Source organism: Delphinapterus leucas, chromosome 17 (genome assembly GCF_059928025.1).
Source record: "Delphinapterus leucas isolate spDelLeu-1000000601 "Yukka" chromosome 17, BTC_Dleu_Yukka2, whole genome shotgun sequence".
Taxonomy (NCBI): domain Eukaryota; kingdom Metazoa; phylum Chordata; class Mammalia; order Artiodactyla; family Monodontidae; genus Delphinapterus; species Delphinapterus leucas.
In genome coordinates, this window is record NC_143145.1 from 14,664,011 (window position 1) to 14,690,513 (window position 26,503).

The 26,503-nt window shown below is 38.5% G+C and overlaps 2 protein-coding genes across 6 annotated transcripts in view; one reads left to right on the forward strand and one right to left on the reverse strand.

The window, feature by feature from the left end:
• The window catches only part of WASHC5 (WASH complex subunit 5), a 55,731-nt gene extending 52,586 nt beyond the window's left edge, over window positions 1-3,145 (forward strand). For all 4 annotated transcript variants that reach the window (XM_089898728.1, XM_022554101.3, XM_022554102.3 and 1 more), the window contains one exon: window positions 316-3,145. In XM_089898728.1, coding sequence (XP_089754854.1) covers window positions 316-323 — 8 coding nt within the window. In that variant the 3' untranslated portion in view covers window positions 324-3,145. The remainder of the gene's footprint in view (window positions 1-315) is intronic.
• Window positions 2,609-26,275, reverse strand: SQLE (squalene epoxidase). Of its 2 annotated transcripts, XR_016388310.1 has the most exons (12): window positions 25,921-26,275; window positions 22,178-22,430; window positions 15,478-15,658; window positions 13,913-14,009; window positions 12,879-12,992; window positions 12,623-12,794; window positions 10,707-10,802; window positions 6,196-6,338; window positions 5,618-5,714; window positions 3,867-3,954; window positions 3,340-3,477; window positions 3,051-3,145 (listed from the first exon to the last, which is right to left on the reverse strand). XR_016388310.1 is itself a non-coding variant. In XM_022554105.3 (11 exons), the coding sequence occupies exons 1-11, from the start codon at window positions 26,209-26,211 to the stop codon at window positions 2,953-2,955; spliced, it is 1,725 nt and encodes a 574-aa protein (XP_022409813.1). In that variant the 5' UTR covers window positions 26,212-26,275; the 3' UTR covers window positions 2,609-2,952. The 2 variants fall into 2 exon arrangements, 1 of the variants encoding a protein (XP_022409813.1); XM_022554105.3 differs by lacking the exon at window positions 3,340-3,477 and having other exon boundaries at window positions 2,609-3,145.
• Window positions 26,276-26,503: the final 228 nt, after the last annotated feature.

Here is a 26,503-nt window from a genome sequence, read left to right on the forward strand (position 1 = left end):
ACTCCTTAGTAATTCCCAGAGGCACGTGCATCCTTGCATATCCAAGTGCCTTTAAGAGCCAAGGAGCTCACGTCTGGGGCGGGGGTGGGGGGACAGGGAGCTGTATAGCATCCCTTCAGATGTCAGCAGTGCCAAGAAGTTAGACACCAGCGGTAGGACACCAGAAGCAGAAGGTGGCGGTTTCAGTTAGTGGCCCAGTATTTCCCTGTGATTCACCTTGCTCCAAAGAGGATGTCTTCGTGTCTTTAATTTTCACATGGAAAAATTTGAATTGCTTCTTATAACACTATGAAAATTAACTCTTATTTTTTTTAGGTTGCTGAAGCACACGTGCCTAATTTCATTTTTGATGAGTTCAGAACAGTCCTGTGACGTTTTTTGACTTCTGCGTCTTCAGTGGAAGGATTATCCTTAAATCTTCCCACCGTCACTAAAATGAACTTGGAAATGAAAAGAAACCCAACTGCTCAAAGAACTGCATTTATTTCCCTTTATTGTGGGAAACGTCAGACGTTCTGAGTAAGATGTATTTCACGGAACTAATTAATTAATATTGTTTAAATCATGGTATTATATACAGTTTATATCATGTAGAAGCAGAACACATTTTGTACTGCCTCTTATAAATGCTGAGTGTAATTGTTGTGTATAAATCCATTTAGTTTTATGTTCTAAAGAACTATTCGTGCAACTCCAGATTTTCAGTAAAATGGTACTGCCAGTACCCAAAGTCATCCTTCTGCCTGTGATTCAAAAACCACATATTCACCCTGCAAAAAACCTTGTCTGGAAGGTAAGAGAGGAGCCTGGTAGGTCCAGTGTTGTGTCCATGGTCACATCCACGACAGGCTGGCAGGCACATGGTGACCAGAGAGACTAGTAGCAGATGCAGAGACCATGCAATCCGTGGACCACGTACCATGGAAGTTTGTTCATGTCTGAGGCTCAATGTCCTCTTCCAATCCAGATACCTTGGGGGTTCCCTGCAGCCCTTCTGTAGGACTCCCCAACTTCAGCTGCTCCTTCCTCAGCAAGCCCTGAGCCCCACCCCAAGTCCCCACTCCCTTTTTTTTTTTATAACAGCTTAGCCATTAGCTTTTAACTCCTCCAAAATCCTAAATCACTCCTGAATGAAAATTACCCTGAAAGAGGAGGTGCCATCCTCTTGTGGCGATTTGGATAAGAGTAAGAAAGGTGTTTTAACTCTGACTGTATAGCTATGTCCTCTGGAGAGGAGAGGAACAAGCAGAAGAAACAGAAACACCCAGTGTCTGAAATGTGCTTGACAGTCAGTCAGCAAGTAGTAAGAAAAGCAGCATTAATTTGTAGTCAGGAGGCAAAGCTTGAGTCCTGATTCTGCCACTAGTTAAACTTTGTCCCAAGGTAGCCTACTGGCATCATCTATAAAATCAGGGCTAATGATTTCTCTGGTTCCCTTCAGTTTTCTGATTTTATGATAAGTTATTTCTTTTGTCAGAAGGTCTCAAATCCTAAGATACTGGAGGAGAAAAAAAATGACTTTATATGCTTCATTTCACCATCATTGTAGAAAGGATTTTAAAAAGCATCTAGTCAGCAGAGGGAAGCAGAAGGCTTATCAGCCCAGCTTGGTGGAAACCCAGGGAGGAATTTTAAAAGTGAACTGAAAGTTGCCTGGCATGTAAGGAGTTTGGGAGTCTCACCCACCGAAGCTGACACGTGAACTCAGCCGGTAAGTCTGTGGCCATCGTACGTCCACTTCTCAAAACTATCTTGCTGTTTCTCATTTGTAGTCAGATGCACTGCAGTAACTGCATGAAATGAGAGCTTTAGTTCTCTGTGAAAATGTTCCCCGCGTAGAAAGCCAGCTGCTAATAAAAAGGTGAGATCTAAGAAAGTGTATTTTTAACCAGACAATTGAAGTGTATGATTTATCAGAGGGGAATTTCACAAAACCAAGCAAATGAGTCCACATACACTGTGCTAAAACAAGGCGAAGTGATCTGGCTAGTGAAAATTTTCCTCAACTGAAAAAATTTCAACTTAAAAGTTGAACAAGAGAAATGTTAATTATAAAAGCTTTATTTTATAAATAAAATTTTAGCCCTAATCGTTAGAATCTGAAGTAGTTACTTAAAATTCCTGGTTGTATTTTACTGCTCTTTTAATGGAAGCAATTTACTTTAGTGATATTTGGGGATTTACTTAAGAGTCATGATACCCTTCTGAATGTCCATAATCTCTTCAAATGTACTGTAAACTCAGTAAAGTCTGACTGATTTTAAGGCATTATGCCAGATATTGCAAGTGCTTATTTGTTCATTCACTGTTTCTTGAAATAAGCCTAGCCTGGCTTATTAATGTTACACAGTGGAATTTATATAAAGCCCTCGATTGCCTTTCCATATAAATGTGATATTTTCCAAGAACTCAGAAAAGAACCTTATCCAATTGCATAAGTGAGGAAAGACAGGTGGATAGATGAGGAAAATAAGGTCCAGAGATATTAAGGCAACTTCCCCAGCGTCAGGAGTTATTTAACACAATAGGTTTCCCTCCGCATTTTCCATCCCACTTTGGTTTCTTTTTCATGAAGTTACGTAAAGAAGTCCACAGCGCGAGACAAAAAGACATGAGAGTTCGTTCTTCATTTTATTTGCATGCCCCACAATAACTCATCCCAAATACTGAATTCAAAAGACAAACTGCAGTTCTTCAGTGTTAGCACTAATTTATGGTAACAATCATTTCTTTTACATATCTATTTTATTGTACCCTTCATTTGAAATTGCAAACTAAAGTATATATTTACATGTTTATATACAAATAACTTCAAAAACAAATTAATCCCAATCTTGGTCCAAGAGTTCCCACTTTAGAAGAGGTATAGTACTGTGCCATGTACATCTCTTCCAAGTCTCTTAAGACTTGGCAAGTTCCCAGTATTCATTCACAGATGGTTCCCCTTTAAGCTTAATGAACCAAGTACTTCATTTCTGAGTAAATTAGAGGAAATATTACAGAACACGCTCTGTACAATACAGCACCGCTACTGAAAATGGCTCGGGGTTTTGTAATCCAAGGTTCTGATTTAAAGCAAAAATATGTGGCATAGGCTGCAACGGCAAAGAAGTGTCCGATTAAAACCAGAGGATTAGGAGTCAATCTGTAATAAATAGGAAAGATAAAAAGTATATATATATATATATATATTAGTGAGACCTGGAAATGAAAGTTGACTCATAAAGAGGTTCCAATTATATATCATCTGTAAAGGTAAACACACACTCTACATTTTAGGGGACTTTACAAGCTTGTATCTGCCAGCTAAGGGACAAAGTAAAAAATTTTTTTTCTTACAATAAACTACTTAGACTTCACCCCTGTCAGAGAAGCCAGTACTTCCTCTTCGTTTATTAAATTGTCTGTTTTGAGCTGTTTCTCTCACTAGTCTTGAGATCTCGGTCTGAAATAGCTGGATTGCCTGGCTTGTTGAGTCTAGATGTTTCAAAAGATAACAGTGTTGACATTCAGATAGCAGACGAAGGGGAAAAATCTTAAAGAATTTCATTTTGCAGACTTTCCAAGAATAATTCTACATATGTCTGCACCATCAGAACTGTTACTGAGTTTCATGAGTCCCAACAGAATTAAATTCTAAATATAAACTTCTATTAATCATGGTTCCCATAGAATCAACCCTGTTTCCTAGAACAAAAATGCAGCACTAACTATTGCCTGTTTTCATTTCTCTGGGCTACGTTTTGTTTGGGATACTACTGAATGATAAACTGAAGGATAAAATGACACTTGCAGTCACTCATAAACCCAACTGTCCTAAGAAAGCCTGGAACACCCGTTTCCTCTGTGTCATCGAAACAACTTACACAGAAAGCAGCCCAACTGGACCAGCAACACATTCTCCACCAAGTTTGAAGTAAAGAAAACACGCTTTTCTTAGTTGATGTAGGGAATCTAAAATAAAAGTTAAAAATTACTCCCGATCAAATTATCCACACATTTATGTTGGGTATTAAGGAAATGTCAGAAAAAAATGAATGTGCAACATTTATTACACCTTACAGATAATTTCTAAAAAATCTAGTGCTGGCATTTCAGCAACCCAAGATTTCCTTTAAATTTCATAAGTCACATTACACATAGTAATTTAAGTGTGAATAAACTTTTTCTGCTAGTAAATAATTACTAAACATGCAGGTCTTAGAAGTTAGTTATTTAAAAGCTATTTCCTTGACTGTGTTGTAAATTCATTAAATGATGCAAACTACTTTGTTGTAAACACTTTTCTTATAAAAACACAGTTCTAGAAACCAGATTCCCAGTCTCTAAGATGCCTGATCCATATCTCTGAGCAGTAAATTATCAAGTAAAAACAACAGCTGTGAAGAGTAAATAATAATGCCTTATATGTGTACATTTTTTATACTTTTCAAAATAATTCATTAAGCCCTCACAACATAATATAATCAATCAATAACCTTTTTAATAGTACAGAACCAATGTTCTTCTCGAGTATGTCTAGATTGTTCTTCACAAAAGATGAAAAAGGGTACAACAGGTAACGTTTTACTCCAATAAAGCTCATTCCTCCTCCACTATTTCGTAACTTTTTTAATGTTTTGTCGGCAGCTTCAAACTCATCATGTACGAAACTCAAGAGCTTAGAAAAGCTTAGAAAGAAGAGCTTAGAAACACTCCAAATTTAGTTCTTTTCTTGCCCAACCAGCCACTGTAACTTCCATGCTCAACTAGCAAGAGAGATTTGCTTGGCATATCACAGTAAGTTGTCTTTTCTTTTAGCAAGAACGATGGCTAGAGACTCTGCAGGAAGTATCTGTACTGTATCATCCTTTGTAATCTGATCACCAAAGCATAGATCACTAGGGCCTCAGGCAGGTCATAGAAATAGCTTTGTCGTAAACACCTGAGGTAATGAGATTCAAGTTATATTTATTCTTGAAAACCTAAAGGTCTAGTTTTACTAACCTACCACTCACTAATTTGTACACGGCCATGGTTGGGAGGTGGCACAGATGCCTTTTCCTCCATTTCTACCACTGTTTCTGCTTAGTCATGTTTTCCTTAACATATAGATTGACCATCACCTCATATGGAAACAAAAGCGTGGGAATATTTCTGCTTGTGCACTTTAACAAAATCTAGGCTTGATATGAAGCTCATATTCATTTTACAAAATACTACTTTGAAAAGAAATTAAAACTAGTGTTCAGGAAGAAAAAGATTAACAACTATATTGCCTTTTAATTCATGGCCAGAAAGATCTTCCATCATAGTCTCATGCATTTGCATAAGATCTGCATCGCAATCTTATGCATCTGATTTGGACCAGAGGGGTGAATAATGACACATTAGTGAGGTATTGCTATTAAGGCTGTCTCCGGAAGCAACAGCCTTCCACACAAAGCGGTGGCTACATGATGATTAGAAAAAATCTTGCTCAAGGGCTGAGTCAAAAAGGACAACCAACTTGGAAATTAGCAAACTCAGGAAACATTTCTAGTTCTGGCCTAATCACTAACTTTTTTGTAATTAAGTTCCCTTCCTGTGCTAAAACCCTGCACTTCAGCAATATTCTTTTAAAAATATCTGCACTTACCATCTGTGGCAGAAAATAATTCATAAAGAGCCTGAGCAAGGATATTCACAACAAAGGAATGAGACGTTTTTCTTGTCCAATAGAATGATTTTTTGGCCTAAAAAGGAAAAAGATCACTTATTATATGGTAAAGGGAAGGAAGAAAGGGAGAGAGGGAGGGAGGGAGGGAGGGAGGGAAGGAAGAAGGAAGGAAGGGGAAGGGGGGAGAGGGGGAGAGAGAGAGAGCGAGAGAGCACAAACTGATGTTTATAATCCCCTAAACTGATCGTTATCCTGAGGACTGTTGTACAGTAATTATGCCTTGTTCAACATTTACACACCCACCAAAAAAAAAATCTCCAGAGCAATGAGTTACATCTCTGAAGCTAAGTGGTCCAATGTTATATAATATCCAAATACAGAGATTCTAAAAGATTCATAGGTTACAAGTCAAGTTCCTAATCCTGAACAAGACTGCTTAAGAATCACTACTAAGGACCAAGCTCCTAGGTACAGACCTCCCCTTCAAAGACCCATTCCTCTTAGGCCCCAGAAAGAAAGCTGTTTTGTGACATTTTTGTCAAAGAATAATATCTTACCTGGAAAACAGCTGCATCATCATAAAGGTCAGGGATACCCTTTAGCAATTTTCTCCATAGTTTTATATCATTAAAAACAACAGTCATTCCTCCTCCAGTAAGAGGATGCCTCATGTTATAAGCATCTCCCAAAAGAAGAACACCTATAAAAAGAGAGAAAGTAGATTATGACATCATCCTGGAGCATCCTTTAAGACAAACAAAAAGACTACTCTGGTAATTTATAAACATTTTGAATGTGAGCTAGTAAATGAGAATGTGAAAATACAAGGGACTAAATCATGACTAAAATTTGTTCAGGCAAAAATTCAAGAGTTGATTCACTTAATATTTATTGGGTAACTAATATGTGCCAGACCCTGGGGATACAGTGAAAACAAGAGCATGGTCCCTGCCCTCAAGAAGCTCACATGTACGGGCTTCCCTGGTGGCGCAGTGGTTGAGAATCTGCCTGCTAATGCAGGGGACACGGGTTCGAGCCCTGGTCTGGGAGGATCCCACATGCCGCGGAGCAACTAGGTCCGTGAGCCACAACTACTGAGCCTGCGCGTCTGGAGCCCGTGTTCTGCAACAAGAGAGGCCACGATAGTGAGAGGCCCACGCACCGCGATGAAGAGTGGCCCCCGCTCGCCGCAACTAGAGAAAGCCCTCGCACAGAAACGAAGATCCAACACAGCCAAAAATAAATAAATAATTAATAAACTCCTACCCCCAACATCTTCTTTAAAAAAAAAAAAAAGCTCACATGTGACCCTAAGATTAAGTCAAACAATGTCAAAATATTTATAAGGCCTCTTCCACGAAAAAACAATGTACAGGCATCCATGCATAAACAGCAAGCCTTCCACAAGGGAAAAAAATCAAGAGGTCGTTGACGTTTCACAGTAATATTTGCTGCCAGCATGTTGTAGAGAGATGTCTGTGTGGTTCCAAGGGAATAGGCAGATATCCCAAAACCATCAGAAGTTAATTTAGGAGAATAAGCCTTGATTGAATCTTAGCTGAAAATTAGGCCCCCTTAAAAACACAACTACAGAAGCAGAAAGCTCTGCACTTCGACTCGAGATACACCTCCTGACCAAGCTCCTGACTAAGGTTCCCATCAGTTGTCAGCCTGGCTAATGACCTATGACTTAGAGGGACAGTTAAAGTATTTATTTAATTTTGTCTCTGAGAGAAATAGCCAACCATAATAATAGTGGCAAGGTGGCAGAATTATGGATAATTTTTTTCTGTAATGTCACAATATACTACACTTATAACTAATTATAGAATACACATATATTTATGAAAAGGTATATTCTAAATATTAATCCAAGTTTTTTATGTATTAGTCTAATACCTTCACTAAAAACCACGAACTATAACCAGCTTTTACTCCTCTTTCTCCATGGAACATTACCAATCCCACCAACTAAGAGATGTTCTCACAGCATGCTGTTTATATCAATTTGGCCTGGCTTTCATTCTGCTTTGCAGTATAGTTTGTTCATATGACTGGTAGCTTATAATGCATGTTTTTCCATAGCTCAGGAGCCACAGTATATCGACAGCTCCCGTTCACACCTCTCCTCAGGGCTCCACCCTCCTGTTTTCAGTGGGGCTCCACCTGGCCATTCAAATGACCTCCCAGCCCTTCACACTATGTCCAAAAGTGAACTCATCATCTCTCCACACTTCCCTAAACTTACACACTTTTCCCTGTATTTCCGATGTCAGCAAATAGGTGGCAAAATTATCTAAGCCTGAAACCTGGGATCCCTCAAGAGACCTCACTGTTTCTTACTACCATTAATCACTGAGTTTCATGCATTCTTCATCTTAGATGCTACCCAAATCCATTCTCTACCTTCCATTTTTATTGCCACACCCTAGTTCAGGCCCTTCATTATCATTTACATGGAATAATTAAATAGCCTTACTATAGGCTTTAGTCGGAACTTTCCTCCAAACCACCTTCCACAACATATCAGAGTAATATCTTTGAAACAAAACTCTAGTCATGCCACTACCTTGTTTAAAACTTTTCAGTGAACTATTAGAACTAATAAATGAGTTCAGCAAGGCTTCAAGATACAAGTTAAATATGCAAAAGTCAATGTTTTTCTATACACTAGCAATGAAGAACCTTAAAATGAAAATAAGTCCACTTATAATAGCATGAAAAGGAGTAAAATACTTAGGAGTAAATTTAACAAAAATGTGAAACTTACCCTCTGAAAACTACAAAATACTGTTGAAAGAAATAAACTCTTACATTTACAGTCAAATTTTGACAAGACTGCCAAGGCACTTCAATAGGGAATAGTCTTTTCATCATATGGGGCTGGTGCAACTGGATATCCACATACAAAAGAAGCTGAACCCCTTCCTCACACCATACATAAAATGTAACTCAAATGAATCAAAACACCTGCCTGTAAAAGCTAAAGCTATAAAACTCTTAGAAGAAAATATAGGAGTAAATCTTCATGACTTTGGGTTGAGCAAAGACTTTACATATGACATCAAAAGTGACAAAAGAAGAAACAAGATAAACTGGACTTCATGAAAATTAAAAACTTCAAAGAACACCATCAAGGAAACCAAAATGACAATCCATGGAATGAGAGAAAAACTTTGCAAATCATATCTAATAAGGGATTTATATCTAGAATAAAGAATTCTTAGAACTTAATAAATTTTTTAAAATTTACCCAGTTAAAATATGTGCAAAGTCTGAACAGACATTTCTCCAAAGAAGATACACAAATGGCCAATAAGCACATGAAAATATGTTCACCATCATTATCCATCAGAGAAATACAAATCAAAATCACAGTGAGATATCATTTCACATCTACTAGGATGCTATGAGCAAAAAGGCAGATAATAACCAATGCCAAGGATCTGGAGAAATCGGAACCCTCATACATTGTTAATGGAAACGTAAGATGGGTCAGACACTTTGGGAAACAGTTCGGCAGTTGCTCAAAGCATTAAACAGAGTTACCCTAAGACCCAGCAATTCAACTCCTAGGTATATACCCAAGGAAAATAAAAATAAATGTCCACACAACAACTCATACACAGGTATGAACCAAAAGTAGAAACAACCCAAATGTCTACCAATTGATGAATGGATAGTCAAAATGTAGTACTGACATATCCATACATGGAATATTATTTGGCCATAAAAGCAGATGAAGGACTGATACATGTTACAACATGGATGAACCTCAAAGAAGCCAGTTACAAAGGATCATATTGTATGATTCCATTTATAGGAAATATCCAGAAGAGGCAAACCTATAGAGACAGAAGGTAAATTAATGGTTGCCTGGGGACCGGGAGGAAAAGAGGAGTGACTGCTAATGGGTACAGGGTTTCTTTCTGGTGTGATAAAAATGTTCTAAAATTAATTGTGGTGATGGTTGCATAGACCTATGAATATACTAAAAACTAGTGAACTGTACACTTTAAATGTGTGAATTATATGATTTGTGAATTATATCTCAATAAAGCTATTAGAACTTTTCAATGACTTTCCATCGTCTATAGGATTAAAACTAAGCTTTAAATAAATATCTTACCTTTCTACCACTCTGACACCTATCCTATGCTCCAGCCATAGGAAGCTACTTGAGTTCACTTAAGTGCTGCCATTTCTCGGCCATCCTAGCTTTTGTAGATGTTGTTCTGCCTACTTAGAAGTTCCTCATCTCTCGGGACCTCCCTGGTGGCACAGTGGTTAAGAATCCACCTGCCAGTGCAGGGGACGTGGGTTCAATCCCTGGTCCGGGAAGATCCCACATGCCACGGAGCAACTAAGCCCGTGCACCACAACTACTGACCCTGCGTGCCGCAACTACCTAGCCTACGTGCTGCAACTACTGAAGCCCGCGCGCCAAGAGCCCATGCTCCACAACAAGAAAAGCCACCGCAGTGAGAAGCCCGTGTACCGCAACAAAGAGCAGCTCCCGCTCGCCGCAACTAGAGAAAGCCCGTGGGCAGCAATGAAGACCCAACGCAGCCAAAAAAAAAAAGAAAAACTCCCTCATCTCACGTCCACCTGATGAGCTCCCACTCACCCTCTGTGCCCCAAGTCCAGCTTTGTTTCCAGAGCAATGTCTTCCCCAAGCATCCTTCCCAGTTCACAGGCTCCCCTCCCTGCCTTGTACACCCCACCCCTTCGCAGTGAATCTGGGGTACCATGAGTGGGCTTTCATTACAGCATTTATGATCAGTGTTCTGAAATTATATGTCTATATCTCTCACTAGAAAACTGCCTTCTCTAGATTAAGGACTGTATTTAATTAACTGTTGTATCTCCAATAACTAGAACAGTGACCTATATGTACTGAATATTAAATAATAGATATAAAACTAATTTTGGTATTACTAATGCATTAATCCACAGTAATCAAGTTTCCGTACCACATGTTACAAACTGTACCACATACATGTCATTTGGAGTAATGAATCTGAATATTTGGAATATCTTTTATAAAATCAGTCCAATAAAATAATACCTCGTTTGTTTACTGGTGAAGAAGGGAGGAAGCTTGCTGGCATCGACCTCAAACGAGAATTCTGAGTGGCTTCTAGGAACGGTTCTTTGAGGTGATCTGCAGTAAAGCCCACCCCACCAAATAAATGGTTTATAACATTCCAATTTCAAGTTACCACATTTTCTTATCAAGAATAAACAAATACCTGCTACACATCTGTTATGGTTGTTACATATATTCCTTGCGAAAAATCAAGAACTAATCGTTACTAAAATTGTTCATTAACCACCTAGTTATTCAAGCTAAGGAATTACTAAGGAATCTAAGAGAAAATCAATGTAAATAGATAAACATAGAGCTGGGTGAACCAGAAAACTTGAGGAAAAGTGAAGCAAATCCAGATGAGATGAGACAGGGAGAAAAACCACCCACCTCTCTTCCAAATGTTAAATGCTAGGTATCATATATTTAACGCCTAATTTACTGTCACCACCATATTCTATAAGATCAGATGAAATATACCACCAATTCACAAACAGCAGGAGGGTATGTACAGTAGAAAAAGGGTAAGGTGTATAGAGCACTACCTTTCTGAGCTTTAGTTTCTTCATCTAGAAATGAAACAGTTGGATTAGCTTATCTCTGAGATACTTCCCAGTTTTAAAGTTTTGTGCTTCTACCTGCATAGAAAATAAACTTTCTTTTCATACAATTCGTAATCTGGGAATATAGGAGCAGAATGCCTATGCTGAAACTATTCCTTCCTACAATGAGTAGAATTTCCATAACTTGACTAATTTGAGCATAAAATTACACAGGGCAGTCTGCTGCAACTAAGTTTCGGATTGGGGGAAAAAGATCTATATAAAAGAAAAAAATGCTAAAACTATCACATTATTAACTATCCTTCTCCTAAATATGCGTAACTCATTCTTTCCATCTGAAAGCTTCAAAAATGGCTTAACTGAGTGAAAATGTATTGAAGTGCTGAAAATGTCATTGTTAAAAATCTAAATTGGTCCATGTATACCTTAATTTCTGTTAATATTCCATTAATTATTAAATAGAGTGCTTTCACTTAAGTTTAAAAAATAACTTTGCTTAATTTAAAAAATAACTTAAAAAACATAATATTTAAATAAAACGTACTCATACCAAGGATAATGTGCTATTACTATAATCATATCATAACTGGCAAGCAGGGTTTCCCTTCAATTTTATCAATATTCTTAATAATTTGTTTACATTTCTTTCTTACATCTTCCTATTCTCAAAAAATAATAATTTTAATGAGTGTTTTACAAAGATGTCTGAAAGACCCCTTATAACCCTCATGTTCTGAGGTCAGAGATGTATGAGCCAGACAGACCTGCTTTCCACCTTGGCTCTGCCACTTACTAAAGGTTTGTATTTGGAGAAGCTAAGTAACCTCTCTGAATCTTAGTTTCCTCATCTGTAAAATGGGGATCATGATAATGCCTACCTCATAGGGTAGTTGTGTAGACATTCAATTATGTTTGTAAAACACCTCTTATATGGTAGACATTCAATATATGGTAGCTACCATTTCTACAAAAACCAAGCACAAGAAGTAATTAAGTGTAAGAGCTATTTCAAGAATTCACATACCTACACTGCTATCCAGACTACCTTAAAAAATACCATATATGCCACTATTAATGATTATTCAGAAAACTATAATTATTACTAAGAAAAAATACATTGAAACTATTTTTTTTACTTGGAGATTTTTTTTATGTGCTAGTTTAAATAGTTCATTCAGCTCCAGTGTAGCTTACTGGATGAATTTTTCACCTGCCATCCTTATCTTTGGCCTAATTTAGACAAAGCTTCAGTGAGAACTGGAAATGAAGGGCCTTTTGTGAGACTTGCTTGCAGACAGTAGGTTACAATGGCAGTGAAATACTATTTCTTACCAGGTAATTGTGGGTAAATGTTTTCAGTCATGTATTCTCTTAAATTCCTTGGCATTTCTCCTCGGACGTCAACAAGTACTCGAGTTTCATTAGGTGAAATCTGGTAGATGAGAACTGGACTCGGATTAGCTAAAATAAGTTCAGCATGATTTGCTTTAAACTGCGGTGCATTCTAGAAAAACAAATAAATAAAATATTTTAATAATTTTCAAGTTTCAAGTTGCTTTTATTTCCTACAATTGCATTCCTATGGTACCTTCATAAGGAAGCCAACAAAATGTGAAGAAATGGAAACTTTATTGGCGACCAGGTTTTTCCTGAACTTGGAAAAAAGTCCATCTGCAACAACGGTCAATGGAGCATGGAGTTCCTACAACAAAAACAAAGAATACTCAGCTAAATGGTTAGAAGTACACAGTGAAAAGGACATTCTTTTAAAAGGTACATGAACAAATTTAAATACATTATGGGGCATTACAGCGTATTTGAAGATGATGCTATTGAAGGAGCTGTTACATGGGCTGAAGGTAATGCACAACCAATCTCTAGAGACCCTTCCCCTTGAGTCCCTGAGGATCACCTTCCTCCAAAGCCCTACCATCCAAACCATCTGGGATTAAGCTACTTTGATGGACACTGGGGGAAACTGCTACAAAGCACGCACAGCCCATAGAGGATTGAATCTCATTACAAATTCCAAGGACTAACCACATTCCTTTATTCTAGAATTTTCTAACTTCACAGTTAGTGGCTAGGGCTTAGAAGAATTTTTGTACATGTAGATGTATGTATTTATATTATTTTGTAATTGCCCCCATTAGAGTATAATTCCTAGGACGTGGTTTCCCTATGGAGCAGCCGGGAAGAATCAACAGATAAGCCTTGGACTTTCTCTTCTTTACTAAACCAACAGGAGCAAACTATTTTATTCTGCTATTTCCCCAGACATTCTCTTACTTTTTGCCTTTCTTACTTAAACAATATTTTATTCTAATTATTTCTTTTATGCTGAATCCTTCCTTTTTGCATCTTCCAGTTCCCCTCTGCTTCTCTCCTAGGGTACATTTCTCATTTCAGTTTTTAATACAGTTAAAATCGTGGTGTTTGTTTCTGAAGTTATTTGAACAGCATTCTGAAGTGCTCTAAAGAACATGTGTTCAATTTGGTGCAGAGGGCTTAGATCTTGGTCCCTTTGATGAATAATAAATTGGTGAGCCTACTTTTTTAAAGGAGTAGGAGAAAAAGAAAATAAAAATCTCTTAGGAAGAGCTAATATTTGATATATCTCACCTTGATGTCTCCAGTCTCTTTATCCCTGTACTGAACTCCCATCACAGCATCATCTTCTTCTAGTAACTGCAGCACAGTGCCCTCAATAAACTTTGTGCTAAAAGATAAATAAACAGAAATAAATTCTCCGGTAGCACAACTGAACAATTTAAATAAGGAATGAAAAATTCCCTTTTCTTTATCTCGAGTTTACCCATGTAAACTGGACACACATGTACATAGAAAAAGGTCTGGAATGACGAAAAGCAGGAAGATCATTAACGGATTTTAGAATTGGTGTGGTTTCAATTTTCTAATTTCTTTCTTTTTTTTAATTTATTTTAATTTTGGCTGTGTTGGGTCTTCGTTGCTGTGCACGGGCTTACTCTAGTTGTGGCGAGCGGGGGCTACTCTTCGTTGAGGTGTGTGGGCTTCTCACTGCGGTGGCTTCTCTTGTTGCTGAGCACGGGCTCTAGGCGTGCGGGCTTCAGTAGTTGTGGCACGCAAGCTTACTAGCTGTGGCGCACGGGCTTAGTTGCTCCGCGGCATGTGGGACCTTCCCAGACCAGGGCTTGAATCCGTGTCCCCTGCATTGGCAGGCGGATTCTTAACCACTGTGTCACCAGGGAAGCCCTTAATTTTCTAATTTCTTAAAATGGAATACATATTACTAATGTAATGATTTTTTTTAAAGCATTTTAAAAAGTAACATGAGGTTTTATCTCATTCGTTAAAAAATAAAGTACATGCAGAAAAATTTTACATACCCACACAAATTCATACACGGAATTGGAATTTATCTACCAAATTATTCAGAGTAGTTACTTCTAGTTAGAAGGATCATGGATAATTTTTACAATCTTCTTTATATTTCTGAGTATTTTTCCATTTTTCTACAGTGAACATATACTACTTCCATAGATATCAAATTCTTTCAGTTCTAAGAATAATCCACTCATTTCACTTGCTTTGTCAACACTTAAGCCTTTGCCAATGACATGAGGGTTCTCATGTTTAAAACTTAAACCTCCATTATAATGCATAGGGCTAGAGACAAATATAAGTTAATAGTTAAGAGGAGAAGCCCTTTAAAAACTGTGAATCATTATACTATACACCTGTAACTTACATAATATTGTACATCAACTATAACTCAATAAAAAGAGAGAGAGAAGCAGCCAGTTCTGTCAGTCTAGGTCCTTAATATGAATGCAACAGGGATCTTCTCTTGAAGTTCTCTAACCTGACTTTTAATAAAAAGTACCATAACCACAAACCCCAACTCCCAAATGGGCACATATGAACTTAAACCTTAATTACAACAACTATATCCTCTAAATTCCAACCACATAAAAGATCACATATTTAGTCAAAGGATATGTCATTCAAAGGAAGGTTATCTATATGATACTCTTAACAAAGGCACTGAAGAACTAACATTCTTCTAACTTATGGTTTATTTTAGTATAATAGCTATGTTCTAACCCATACCCAAACACTTATGAAAATGTATAAAATAGTATTTGTACGAAGGCCAAGTTTAAATGTGTTTCTTTAACATCATGTATTTGAAGCTATAGTCTTACTTGGGCTCTGCCATAGCTGCTTTCCGGAGACTCATGATGAACCTTCCATGATGGAAAGCTCTTCCACTCTGCACATGACTGTTTTCTGACAGAGGGAAAGGAATCTGAACCTCTGATTTGCTCTCCTGATCATGAATTATGTAGCCATTTACAACCTGGGCATCAATACCTTCCACTGTATCTGCAAAACAATTCAGGTCAAAAAAATCAATTTTGTAATATACCCAGAGTTACACTAGGCACCAAGAGGACATGGACCATTGAAAATGAGTTTCTGTGTTCATAAAGCTATGATACCATTTGGAGAACTGGACATTAATATAACTATTTCAGAAATCTTAATGCTTCTGGAAGACAAGTCTTAGCAAATTCGTAGTATCACAAAAGGTAAATATTTACATATAAAATTCACTCATTAAAATTCATAGGAAAAATATTAAGACCCTAACAATAATGGGTAAAAGTGTATAGATGATTCACACTAAGCAGTACAGAAACATTGAACATATCAGGGAAAATGCTCAAAACTTGATTTAAAAAAATCAATGAAATAAAACTGAAACAATAAGACACCAGATCTCTCAAAATTGCTAGTGAGATAAAGATAAAATGGATAAATTTATATATTACTGGTCATATTATAAAGTAATAACATTTTAGAAAATAAGTACAGCAATAATTATCAAGAACCACGAAGAAGTTAGCATCCTTTGATATAATAATTTTAGTCTTGTAATCCATCTAAGATATTCATCCTAAAGATGTAATTTATATTTTTAATAATTATTAAAGGTGTATACAAAAACAGGTTCACTACAGTGTTACCTCTAATAAGAATAACTGTAAATAACCTAAATATGAATCTAAGTTAGGTAAAGTACATTATTAAGTATGAACTGAGAAAATACTATGTACAGGCTTAAAATTATGCTAAAGAATGGTTAACAGTATTAGAAATACATTTCTGTGAAAAAGTGGACTTTAGCATGTATATTAAAATAGTCACATAATATATATTTAAATACATTAAAATATATTAGGATTAAGTACATTAAAATAACTTCATTTCTGATGAAAGGAAAACTTTATAATAAACAATTTTTATCACACATCTATGCTAAGATCAAAATAAATCAGTTTCTGATATGCTTTTTAGTCACACTTAAAAGTCCAGTCAGGGACAAGCTGGATGAATACTTGTCACACATCTGACCTAGGACCAAAGTAAGTTAATTTTTTGGTATGGTTTCTAAATTATTCCAGTTAAAATTCATTCAGAGAAAAGTACACATACATCCTAAAAGCTTCCAGTTAGCAGTGTATTCACTTTGGATCTCTCTGCCAGTCTTTACTGACCTAAACGTTTAAAGCCCATCTAGCATTTCTACTTTTGTTTTGTCAGCTACTGAGATAGCTTGTTTTTCTTAAGCCATAATTATATTATGGAAGAACTTTAAATGCTAAAACTGTCCAATTTAGAACACAACAGACAATGTGAAAAGTATATAGGCGGTGTGAAAAGTATATAGTAGCACAGTAAAATTTTTCCTTGGGTAAATTATCCTAAGTCAAGTATATAAACAAGGTCTAATTTAAGATTTCTTGAAAAATCTTTCTCTCTCTTTCTACTTTATTGATGAAATCAAACATGACAGACTTTGGCACTTTTACTTCCTTAAGCAGGCAGGAAGATGGCACCCTAAACCTTAATGAAATTCAGGCTTCACAAATACTAGATAGTTAATAAGTTTGAAGACAGTGATGGGACTTAGAGCTGTCACTAACTATTAACCATATAGCTCCAATATTAGACTACTACTATCAACATATCAGATAAACTGGCATGGAAAACTCTTCCACATTGAAAAATGCAGAATTGCTTTCTATGAAAAGGCAAGCTAAAAAACCAAACCAACAAAAAAACTGCATATGCTAAAAATGAAAAGCAACTTCAAAGTCAAACCAGTGAGCAAGTTTTAAAGGCAATAGCATAAGGGCATTAGAACCACAAGCCTAAAAGGCTGGAGTTATAAGGGCCACTCCTGGATAGGAGGTAGGGGCCCCCACAGGCAATGGACGTTGGAACTTGGCACCATACGTAAATTTCTTGTCAATACGACAGAGACCAGAAAAAATCAATTCAACGCCCTGAGACATGGCATGGAAGTAAGCCATCTACCACAGGCCATGGGTGGAGTCATCCATAAGAAATCCAATCATAACTTTGTACCATGACCTGGTGTGAAGTCTGAACCTCAAAATGAGTATACAGTGCATAATAAAATAGGTATCACTTATGGAAGTCCAAATATAAATCAGAGTCAAGGAGTAAATATAACAAAAGACAAACAAAATTTATGACATTTTATTTAAATACACTCAAGACCTAACTGAATGGAGAGTATACCACATTCATGGATAGGAAGTCCAAGACAATTTTTCTAAACCTGAGCTAGACATTTAATGCTATTTCAGTCTTAATCTTGACAGGGTTTGTTTTCATGGGAATTGAAACCTGATTCTAAATTTTATATACAGAAAAGCAAAAAGGCCAAGAAAAGTCAAGATAATCCTAAAGAAAGTGAGGTGAGGAGGAGGTTCCCCACTGAATAATGAGACTTATTATAAAGATATAGCATTTAAATTATAATGTATTCATTTGAAGAGTTCTAGATATTAAGCTTAAGCCAAAGGGCAATCAATTCACTTATTAAAAACCCACACACCAGGATGGGTCAGTCAGTATTATATTAAAAGTCCACACTCCGAAAAGTAACTATTTCAAGGGCTTCTATTATCCATAGCTCATCACACCTGAGGGGGAACTGATAGCATAATGAATGTTAAAAAGGACTCTTGCTATGATACTAAAGGTACACATGATGCGTGGACTGGCTAAAATACCTCAGTGGCTCCCCTCCCTCTTGCACGGCTCTCCTCACCCTTACATGAACTACCCGTAAGAACCCATTGAGGTTTGCTGCCACAACCTTGGACATATCCCCTGAGGCTGGATTTCTAAATGATTCTAAGTCCAGTCATTAGTCTGAGGGCATTTCCAGTTGCCTGATGTTCAATGATAAAGGTAACAAAATCCTGTCTCAGGATACTGTCACATCTGCCTCAAGTGACCGTCTCATGAAGGGTGGTGGTTAGGAAACTTAAAAGGACAGAGGTGGACCTCCCTTCCTCACAATGCACTCTCTCCACTTGGGTCCAGAGCCCTGCAGTCTTTTGCTTTTCCTCCTCACCTGCTCCTTCTCGGTCGTCTTTTTTGGCTCCGGCTCACCTCACTGACCTCTATACGTTACAGTACCCCAGGGGTCGTCCTGCACCTCTTCTTGGCAATGTCGTCTAGTCTCATTTAAATACCATGACTCCTCTTTCTCTCATCCCTCACATCTGATCCATCAGCCGGTCCTACTGACTCTTCCTTCCGAAGATAAATATATTCCCAGAATGTGACCACTTCCCCCACCTCTACGGCTACGACCCTAGTCCAAGCCAACAACTCTCACTGATTCCGCAATAATCTCTAACAGGTCTCCCTGCTTCTGACTTGCCACTTTATGATCTACTCTTTTTTCTACACAATAACAAGAATATTTTAAAATAATATTTCTAATCATACTTCTAAAATGTGAAATCTAATAATAACTCCTCTTCTTAAAATTCTCCAGTGGCTTCCCTTTGGAGTAAAAGCCAAATCCACATAGTGGACCACAGTGGAATCCAGCCCCCATTGCCCATCTGACCTTTTCTCTATAACTCACACCACTCAAGTCAACACGATTCTCCTTCCTTGCTCTTCAAAGAGGCCAGGCTCACTCCTCCCACCGGGCTTTTCCCCTTGATTCTCTCTCTGCCTGGAGAGAGAGTCCTTTCCTCCAGGTAGCCCTAACTCCTTCACCACCTTCAGTCCTTTACTCAAATGTCATCTTCTCAGCGAGGCTTTCCCTTCTCCCACTTCATTATTTAAAACTACACGCCACCCTCAACTCCCTATGTCCCTTTTCTGATTCTTCTCTAAAGCCCTTATAACCATAATATATACTCTAAATTGTATTTATTCATCTTTTATCACCACCCTCTACACTAGCAACTAGAATGTGTGCTCTATGAGGGCTGGAATCTTTGTTTTGTTCACTACTGTAGCCTCAGCACCCAGAACAGTACTTACAATACGGCCAATGCTTAATAAATATTTGTTAAATGAAGCAATGAATGTAACCCCTTTAGTCGCCTCCCTCTCAACTTTATCTTCTCTGTCACCACACAAACATACTCTATCTAGTATCAAAATACCCCTCCTTTGGGGACTTCCCTGGTGGCGCAGTGGCTAAGAATCCGCCTGCCAGTGCAGGGGACGCGGGTTTGAGCCCTGGTCCGGGAAGATCCCACATGCCGCGGAGCAGCTAAGCCCGTGCACCACAACTACTAAGCCCACACACCACAACTACTGAAGCCCACCGCCTAGAGCCCGTGCTCTGCAACAAGAGAAGCCACCACAATGGGAAGCCTGCGTACCACAACAAAGACCCAATGCAGCCAAATATAAATTAATTTTTTAAAAAAAACCCTCCTTTATCCTCACATCTGCATCTCACCTCTGCCGTTTCTGTATTCTGTTAGAGAAAAACTCCTCGAGAGTAGTTCTCTAGTCTCAAATTTTTAAATCTCCCACTCACTTCAGTCTAGGTTTCGTCTACACAACTCTACCAAAACACCGTCAATGTCACAAGCAACCTCCAAATGGCCAAATCCAATGGCCCTTTCTCTACACTCATCTTACCTGACCCTTCATTAGCAAACCATGACATGGCTCCTTTCCTTTCCTGATACGTACCCGTCCCCTCCAGCTAGAAACATTTTCCTCTCTTGGATTATGGACACCAAACTCTCCTGGCTCTTTTCTGCCACTCTGCTGGCTCCCGCTCAGTCTCCCTGGCAAGCTCCTCTTCTTCTACCCAATCTCTAAACATCAGTTTCCCAGGACTTGGTTTATTCTGTCTTCTCTTTTCTCCCTGCACACTCTCCTTAGCTGGTCTCCATCACTGCTGTGGCTTTTAAGTATTACCAATATGCTGACATCTCTGAAATGTCTACTCCAGCCAGCTCAAATCACTCACTCCTCTGCACTCGAGATTCATATATTCAACTTGACATCTCCACTTGGATATCTCAACAGGTCTCCCAACTTCCTCCCAGTGTCTGTTCCTCTCTAGGTCTTCTTATCAGCAAACAGCACCGCCATCTACCAGTTGTTCAAATCAAAACCTAGGAATCATTTTTTAATACCCCCTCTCTCATACCTCACATCAGTCCTTTAGTAAGTCATGCCATTCCTGCCTCTTAATTTGGTCATGAATCTGTCCACTTCTCTTTACATCCTCTCTACCATACTAGTCCAAACCACCATCATCTGTCATTTGGACTTAGCAATGAGCTCCCACCAGACTCCTTGAGTTGACTCTTGCTACCGCACCACCACGGTCTTGGAGGCTATTCACCACACCATATCCACACATTCTTTTAAAACAGCTTTCTACAAACTGCAGGATGTGACTCAACGGTAAATTGTGAAATGACTTTCGAGCTGTGAATTGTATACCTGGGTAAAATCATGACAAGTATTTAAAAAGTAAAATTTCAGTCTGATTTAGGTATGTTTGTAGGTACTGAGTCAGGATGTAAGGTGTGTCTGTCATTGTGAGTAGCTGTCAAAGGTCTGAAGCCTTTATAGAGGCGTAAACAGGATCCTGTCATATTCCTGCTCCACTGCCTTCAAAGCCCTGCATGACCTGGCAGCTGCCTACCTCTCCAACCTTAATCTCAAGCCACTCCTTTCCCCATTACCCAATACTTTCTGGCTACATCGGTCTCCTTTTCAGTTCATTGAATAAAATAGCAAACATTCACATAGTGCTCACTACATACCAGGAACTGTTCTGAATGCTTTGTCTTTATGAATTTAATTAATCCTCTTAAACTACGAGACAAGGACTGTTTTAAGTGTGCCAGTTTTACAGGTGAGGAAACTAATACACAGGAGGTTAAGTAACTTAGCCAAGATCACACAGCTTTTTATGTATCTGAGGTGGTAGTCAAACCCAGGCAATCTAGTGCCAGAATCAATGCTGGTAATTACTACAACATACTGCCTACCCTACATACCAAGCCAGCTCTTTCTCAGTTCACAGCCTGGGCCTATATTTATACTTTGATTCCCAAGAGTAGATAGCTGATCTGTCTTGTTCACCGGTATAGCCTTGGCACCCAGTACAGCACCTCATACAAAGCATACAGCAAATATAAGTATTTCCTAAATGAGTAGTATTTAAAAAGCACTGGGTTAATGGATGAATGATGCTTTAAAAAAAAGGTTCCATAACAGGTACATCATATGCACTCTACAAATGATAGTTCCCTTCACCTTTCACTAAATTTCATGTCCTCATTCTGGTTTTCCAGTCTTCAATTTTGACCATTACAATGTTTTAGCCACTTCATTTATCTCACTAAGGCTACTTCATATCTCCTCATGCTTATTTTCTCCTTTGCTCTCATTTTCATGCAAATTTGTTGGTAAATGAATAGAGTAACTTTTATACATGAAAATAAAATGGAATACCTTTTTACCAGTCATAGCCAAGAGTGCTTGCTTATGCCACATAACTCCTAAAAATCACTATGAACCTACCTTCAAGACCCAGGTCTTTAAGGACATGATAACCGCCTGGCTGCAGAAATTCTCCAAGTATCCTGTCAGGCTCTTTTAAATCTCTCTCAATTACCGTCACCTTTCTCCCATCTCTGGAAAGCACTGCTGCCAAAGCAGAGCCGAGTACACCAGACCCCACGATGATAATTTCTGGATCATTTTGAGAAGATATCAACGTAGAGGCAGTCGCTCCTATTAAGGTTGTTTCTGAAATACTGGTTCCTTCTTTGCACTGTTTTAAAAAAAAAAAGTGAATTATGTAGCCACATTTGTTGTCTTTAAATCATATTACTACTATATAGACACACTGGACATTTGCATCTTAGGTAAAAACTATACCCTAAACATTATCAAACCAAATGAACTGTTATGTTTTTAAATCCAGATCATATATAAAAAACGATATCAAAATATTGGTTAAACAAAAATGTACAATAATATCCCAATAAAATTAAATGTGTCTTCCATCATTCAGACATATTTAGAAAATGCTGTCACATATTTATAAATCCATAATAGGCCAAACATAAAAAATGTTTACAAGGGGCTTCAAAGACTTACAGGGAAAATTCTATCATTAATTACTCAATGCTTCAAATATATACTGAGCATCTACCAGATGCAAATCATGTACAACTTTTTTTTTAATTAATTATTTTATTTTATTTTTGGCTGCGTTGGGTCTTCATTGCTGCGCGTGGGCTTTCTCTAGCTGTGGCGAGTGGGGCTACTCTTCATTGCAGTGCGCGGGCTTCTCATTGTGGTGGCTTCTCTTGTTGCGGAGCATGGGCTCTAGGTGTGCGGGCTTCAGTAGTTGTGGCACACGGGCTCAGTAGCTGTGGCTCGCAGGCTCTAGAGCACAGGCTCAGTAGTTGTGGCGCACGGGCTTAGTTGCTCCGTGGCATGTGGGATCTTCCCGGGCCAGGGCTCAAACCCGTGTCCCATTGGCAGGGGGGTTCTTAACCACTGCGCTACCAGGGAAGTCCCATACACAATTTCTGATATGACTTCATGTTGCAAATTATTCAGCACCCTGTAGATATTTCAACTATTCATCTTTATTTTCTCCCTCTGGATTTTCATCTGAAAAATCTACCTTAATCTAAAATCACTTTTATATAACAAAAAGACTGTCAAATCCTGGCTATTGATCTATTAATTGAGAATATTTATCGTAAAATTCCAAGAGAATAACTCATTCTGTCCCTTGGGATTCGACCTGTTCACAATTTTAGTCCTTACATATAAGAATATATTTAATTTACCTTCCTTTTCCCCTATCCTGATACTCTTATGAGAGCCTAGTCAAACAAGTGGCCCTCCAGTTTAGGAATAAGGACAAACATTAAACCTATCACTCATTGGGCTGACAGTAAAAACCTTAACTTTGATTATAAGAAGATGAAAAAGGCCTGTTTTGAGAGATTTATGCCCACTGAGCATAACGGTGCCTGTTACTTTTTTTTTAAAGAATAATTCAATATTGTTTGTTTCTTTTGTTTTGTTTTTAGCCGTGTGTACTGCGCATGTGTGATCTTAGTTCCTGCACCAGGGACTGAACCCTTGTCCCCTGCATTGGAAGCACAGAGTCTTAACCACTGGACCGCCAGGGAAGTACCAATTCAATACTGTAATAAGTATTTTCTCTTGGTATGTGGATTCACAAATATGAATACATTTCAGATTCAGAGTTGCAAGGAACCATCTTCCTTGAGTTCTCTGACCTTATCGATTAAGACTAAATGCAATTTTGATGGGGTTTTAATGCCATTTTGACAGGGTTTTAATAAAAAAGGAAGGAGATAAAACCTAAAATCCTTTAGAGTTTTAATTCTCTGTGATTCTAATATTCATTCCACCTGTATAGTGGACTGGGGCATTCCTGTCCATTCTACTTTTTTATAATTTCTCTTAGACAAATTATCTTTTCACAATAGAGTCTACTCTTACTCTCAGTATTTCTTAATGGCCAGAGCAACTGTCTGTATTTAAATTACTGTTCTGAGAGCAAGAAAAGCCCCTTTTGTCATCTTAGCCATTTGTTATTAGTTCTTCTTCCTAAATTTTCCCTGTTAAACACACACACACACAATCCTGGAAGGGGAACTCTGGAGAAAGTTACGTCTTTCAGAGCCTGGTCAGTAGATCAGCAGTTCCCACTAATGGGAACTTAGTACTCATTACAGTCTACCAATTCCCAGGTATTTAGGAAATAAGCAGAAAGCCTGAGGTATTCACAAAGTGGAACCAATAGTGACTGCTGGTAATCCGATTTCCTACCCCCAAATTTCTCTACGGTATAACGACATTCCAGCCACCTGGACTAGTGCTCAGTGACCTCGAGGGACATTATCTCAAAGATACCAAAGATGTCAAATTTGAGGATTTAAGATTCCCTCTCCCTCCCCTCCCATTCCTCCAACCCACACCCACCCTATCACTGAATTCAGCACCACTTCAAAGGTTCCTGACAGAGACTACCTTTAGACTAATGTTAATAGCTACTATTTATCACAGTTATGAACAAGGCATTTTGCAAACATTAACTCATTCAATTCGCTATAACTACCAGCAAGGTTAGTGCTGTTCCCACCTAAAAGAGGCAACGGATCCTTACAGAAACTAAGCAATTTGCCAAAGGTCTCACAGTCAGCAGTGGTGAAGCAAAACTGCTAAACCAAGCCCCCCCTCTTCTGCAAACCGTGCTGATCTGTACTGCAGATACAGGAAAATGATGTGGATCCAGAACCCAAAAAGAGTGAATTATTTTGTAGGCCACGCACCCTAACGTCAAGTCACTGTCGTCGCTTACTTGGCCTACTGCTGGAGTCTCTTACCCCACATCCCTGCTTCCACTCTTGTACTCCTACAATCCATTCTCCACACAGAAACTGGAATGTGCTTCTTAAAAAGTAAAAATCGAATATCATTACTCCCATACTTAGAATCCTCCAGTGCTCTTGGGAAAAAGTATAAACACCCAAGGAACAAATCCGAAATGTTCTGACCTCGACAACCTTTCCCCCCTCATCTCCCACCACTGTCCTCGGCTGTCTTTGCAGGGATCATCGTAACTTCACGTGTATCTGAAGACCCACCTTTGATTTAGGAACATGGCTGAACTGCACACATTAGTCTCTTGATTTAGGACCTTGATTTACTCAAGGCTCCGCAGACGTGGGGAGGGGAGGGTGTTTTGCCTAAAACTTTAAAACACAGCATTTTACTCTGCCAGCTCTTCCCACTGTTCTGTGACTTTCCCCAGGCAGCTGTGTCCCTTCTTATAAGCCGCAGACTTAACCTGTAGCGGGTTTCTTTCTTCCCACGTTCAAACATAATCCTTACCAAAGGATTTAAATTAAAAAAATACTTTTTTCCAACACAGATGAATCGTGATTCTGTCCTACTGATTCAAACATTTCAACTTTCATCATCAAATCAACATCCATAATCAAACCAATTTTATTTAGCATTGGCACCACCAACACTAAATGAAACAAAGGTTTTTCGATCATTCCTAAGAGCCTCAAGGATTTAGCCCAGGAACAGTCAAGAGCTTTTAAAACAAACAAACAAAAAAACCCAGCTATATGAGAATTCCTACCACAGTATCTAACCTGCAGCCTTTCGCCCTTTAAATTAGAATCTTTACATTTGAGTAATCCCAGTCCTAATTTTAATATAACACACTCATTCATTTGCCCACTTGGAATTCAACCTACCCTCCTAGACCCGAGCTGCTCTTTATTTTCTGATCCAGGGGGGGATTTGGCCCAGAAGAAGCCAATGAAAGGCAAGGCTGACAGAATATCCGAGAAGACCGCGAACTGGGAGCCGCTCTGCTGGCGCCCGAGGAGGGCCCCGTTCCGGTAGCGACAGCGATAGGACAGCACCAGCCCCAGCGACAGGAACACCAGCACGCACAGCAAGAGCTCCTTGTTGGCCAGAGAGACGAAGTCTCCGCATTTCTTATAAAAATAGGTGAAAGTGGCAATGCCAAGAAAAGTCCACATGGTTTAAAGGCTTCTTCGGTGACACCGGGTCAATGTTCAGATCCGATCTTTTCTGGTAGGGTTTTGGTGTTTAGATGTTCTCCCCAAAAGGTGTTGCCAAAAGTAGCACGGGGGACCGGCCAAAGTCCAGTAAACACCGTCCAGGGTTACAATTCAAATCGGACTAATTTACAAAATCACATAAAGTTAGTATAAAAGTATCAGAAGAGGGGAACGTTCTCCAGGATTTAAAAAACAGTATTTAAAAATCTCCTGCTCCAACAGCTCCCGACCAGGCTCTCCCCTTTCAAGC

Bases quoted from the DNA above. Each gene is read 5' to 3' on its own strand.
- SQLE (XM_022554105.3), bottom strand. From the start codon at position 26,211: ATGTGGACTTTTCTTGGCATTGCCACTTTCACCTATTTTTATAAGAAA. The intron at 22,431-25,920 runs GTAGGTTGAATT...TTTTTAAAACAG, and splicing joins AGCAGCTCGGGTCTAGGAGG to TGCAAAGAAGGAACCAGTAT. The intron at 15,659-22,177 runs GTAGGTTCATAG...ATTGTTTTGCAG, and splicing joins TAAAGACCTGGGTCTTGAAG to ATACAGTGGAAGGTATTGAT.